At 34.0% G+C, this 4,253-nt stretch overlaps 1 protein-coding gene across 1 annotated transcript in view; it reads right to left on the bottom strand.

The window, feature by feature from the left end:
• Positions 1 to 549: 549 nt before the first annotated feature.
• Positions 550 to 4,253, bottom strand: part of LOC137653536 (rhombotin-1-like) — a 53,365-nt gene continuing 49,661 nt past the window's right edge. Inside the window, exon 6 of the mRNA XM_068387015.1 lies at positions 550 to 2,120. Coding sequence (XP_068243116.1) covers positions 1,818 to 2,120 — 303 coding nt within the window. The 3' untranslated portion in view covers positions 550 to 1,817. The remainder of the gene's footprint in view (positions 2,121 to 4,253) is intronic.

Genomic DNA, 4,253 nt, shown 5'->3' with positions numbered 1-4,253 from the left:
GCCTTTTATTCAATTTTATGACGTAGAGCAGATTTTCCTGTGAACACAAATATATTGACTAGAGAATTGACTAGTTTTGACACTGGTACATACCTCTTTGGACATGAAGTTTAAACCTAAGCAACTAATATATGCATATATGTATATATATATATATAAAATTCTTTTTTATATTACCTTTTTTTTTTACAAACTTCTTATGGCATTCTGATTCTTCGCTGTGAATTATTATTATTATTATTATTATTATTATTATTATTATTATTATTATTGTTATTATTATTATTATTAAAGCATAGATAAACGTAACTAAATCTAAAGATATGTTGCAAAGAGGATGATGATTGTAATAATAATAATAATAATAATAACAATAATAATAATAATAATAATAATAATAATAATAATAATAATAATAATAATAATGCTAAAAATGATAATCATAATAATGATAATGCTAAAAATTATAATAATAATAATAATAATAATAATAATAATAATAATAATAATAATAATAATAATCACGTACCAGCATTTAGCTGATGGTCGCAAACGAACAGTCGGCGAACTATCACATTAATTCAATCGACGTCGAATATGTATAATAATGTATAATAATCTCAGGGACACACAGTTCTCTTGATTAAGTAGCTAACCACATGGAATCACACATAAAGAAGCTATTCACATGGAAGTCAACCCACCACATAAAACACTGATCGAGAAATCACATTATGGTCATCAGATAAATTTTCAATTTATAGCGCTGGTTACATATGAGACTATCCGTGTTATTTGTTACGTTATGTGACGGGCTATTTACACATTTCACATGATTTTTCTTTTATAAGATGCGTATTATTGATTTTTAAATGAAATTAATAAATCGCATAAGTTTGTGATATGGAATAAAATGTGGTTAGTCCTATAGGCTTATTTTGTCATATTTTCATTCCAAATATCTTTGGATTAGGCCACATGATGTTGGACAACAATTATAAAAATTTTAATGTGGCTTAGTCACTTATTTGACGCAATCATATTCATGTGGCACAACGCTCTTGATACTAATTAAAAAAGAAAAGTCGCCGCATAGATTTCTGGTGAAATAAGCCACACCCCCTGATGACGTCATAGCCAATCTGCAAAGATTCCTGGTGAAAAAAACCTACCCCTGATGACGTCATAGCTAATCACGTTGGCTCCCACAATAGTAGCGGTCACAATACATCTTGCAAAATTCAAACTATATTAAATTATAATCACTTTAAGGGGATGTGATGTGACTGCTATAAGCACGGGAGACATCATGATTGGCTATGACATCATCAGGGGGTGGGGCTTATTTGGCCCAGAATCTTTGAAGATTGGCTATGACGTCATCAGGCTGGGGCTTATTTTGCCCAGAATTTTTGCAGATTGGCTATGACGTCATCAGGTGGTGGGCTTATTTTGACCAGAATCTTTACAGATTGGCTATGACGACATCAGGGGGTGGGGCTTATTTTGACCAGAGTCTTTGCTGATTAGCTATGACGTCATCAGGGGGTGGGGCTTATTTTGACCAGTCTTTGCGGATTGGCTATGACGTCATCAGGGGGTGAGGCTTATTCTGACCAGAGTCATTGCAGATTGGCTATAACGTCATCAGGGGGTGGGGCTTATTTTGACCAGAGTCTTTGCAGATTGGCTATGACGTCATCAGTGGGCAGAGCTTATTTCACCCGCAATCTCTGCAGCGACTAAACATAATGCTGACGACCTTGGCAGACATTTCACTTGACCCTATCTGGTCAAGTGACTCTCAGATGACCCGATCACGTGACAATCTGGCGTTGCTGTGTTGGTGTGGCAGAGGTTGGCTGTTGCTGTTGTTGCTGCTGCTGTTGCTGTAAATGCTGTGGGGTTGGGCCTTGCTGTGTTTGCTGTGGAGGCAGAGAGGTTGGTTGCTGAGCTGTCTGGTGGTGGTGATGATGCAGAGGGTTGCCGTGGTGGAGGGGCCCCACGTTGTTGTTGTTATTGTTGTTGTTGGCGACGTTGTTAGTGTTGTTGCTGTTGTTGGAGGCGTTCGACTGAGTCACGATTGGCTTGGGGACGTCGTCTAGCCCCGTGTGGGGCTGCTGGAGGGGGAAAAAAGAGAGGGAGAGGTCCATCAAGGATATGTGGGACATAACTCGATATCAGGAGCATAAGTTTAAAGGATACAACATGTAATATGAACACTCAGATATTCATATCTATCTACTATATGGAAATGGTAGTAGCTTACGTGCATGCACACCAAAACAAACAGTTTTCGTAGTAAATACACAAAGAGATGATTCAAAATTATCTGAGGAAATATTAGATCTAAATTTTTAGCATGTTCTATATCAGAAAACTAGTTAAAATCTAGTTAAAATTTGCAGCAAATATTTTTTTATGGTTAACAAGCTGACGTAAGTCTCTTTTTATTGTTTACATGTGAAAGATCTGTTTGAATGTTTTTACTGTTCTTATATGATTTTATTCTAATTGTTCCCTATGTGTCTTTTAGTTTATATATTTTCTTATTTTCTTTCCTCGCTGTGCTATATTTTCCCTGATGGGGCCCTTGGGCTTATAGTATCCTGCTTTTCCAACTAGGGTTCTAGGATGTCTAGTGATAATAATAATAATGATAATAATAATAATAACTTCTTAATATATTTATTTATATATCACCCCAGAGCGCATAAAACTAGGAACAGTTAAACCTTAATCGTGGGCCAATTATTTTCTGATTCCTAAAAAAAAAGTAGAATTATAATGGAAAAAAAAAAACATTTGAATAATCATTCTGTAATTATCAAAAAGGCATTACACTCAAGTGTTGTTATTCTGTAAGGTTATTTCCAATTCATTATGAAAATTAATCCAATCAGGACTTGAAGTGTGATCATGAATCTGAGTAAAGATGATATCCGTTAAGAAAAGGTAAAGGAAAAACAGTATAGCTGTAGATCAACTGTTGACTGGATCTGGTGAAAAAGGGGGGTGGGGAACTGCTGTCCTATATACTGTATATTCAATGTAAAATCAATACGTGTATGTATATATATATATATATATATATATATATATATATATATACATATATTTAGGATTATATATATATATATATATATATATATATATATATATATATATATATATATATATATATATATATATATTTATAAAACCCAGCCACTGGGGGTAGGGCAAGCCAGCCTCAACTTGGTGCCGGTCCCAAGCCCGGGTAAATGGGGAGGGTTGGCGGCAGGAAAGGCATCCGGCCATGAAAAAGTAGCCAAAACCAGTATGGCCAGCGGAGACAGAGGTAGATGGAGAACGATGGCCGGAAACATCGAGCCCACATAAAAGTGGGAAAAGATGCAGGCAAAGAAGATGATTATAAATATATTTATAAATTATATATATATATATATATATATATATATATATATATATATATATATATGCGCATATATTTATAGAGGTATTCAGTAATAAAAAAAAAATACGAAAGCACATCAGTGAACGATTATTATCGCCCGTACATCTACCCGTACCACTCAACATTTTGTTTATTATTATTATTATTATTATTATTATTATTATTATTATTTTATCGTTAATATTATTACTTGCTAAGCTACACCCCTAGTTGGAAAATCAAGATACTATAAGCCCAAGGGCTCCAACTGGGAAAATAGCATGTTATCGTATCAAAGAAGATTGATATTATTATTATTTTATCTTTATTATTATTACTTGCTAAGCTACACCCCTAGTTGGAAAATCAAGATACTATAAGCCCAAGGGCTCCAACTGGGAAAATAGCATGTTATCGTATCAAAGAAGATTGATATTATTATTATTTTATCTTTATTATTATTACTTGCTAAGCTACACCCCTAGTTGGAAAATCAAGATACTATAAGCCCAAGGGCTCCAACTGGGAAAATAGCATGTTATCGTATCAAAGAAGATTGATATTATTATTATTATTATTTTATCTTTATTATTATTACTTGCTAAGCTACACCCCTAGTTGGAATAGCAAAATACTATAAGCCCAAGGGCTCCAACAGGGAAAATAGCAAGTTATCGGACTAAAGATGATTGAACGCTTGTATTAAGAAGACAACATAGATTCAATTGTAATGTGAAAGAGGAAGATCATAGAGCGAGAGGAGAGAAAGTTATTTAGTTAACGGGTGAAGTTCAAAGGTTATTTTGATTGGAATAGC

This window comes from Palaemon carinicauda, chromosome 14 (assembly GCF_036898095.1).
Source record: "Palaemon carinicauda isolate YSFRI2023 chromosome 14, ASM3689809v2, whole genome shotgun sequence".
In the NCBI taxonomy this organism is placed as follows: domain Eukaryota; kingdom Metazoa; phylum Arthropoda; class Malacostraca; order Decapoda; family Palaemonidae; genus Palaemon; species Palaemon carinicauda.
This window is presented reverse-complemented; position numbering and strand designations above follow the sequence as displayed.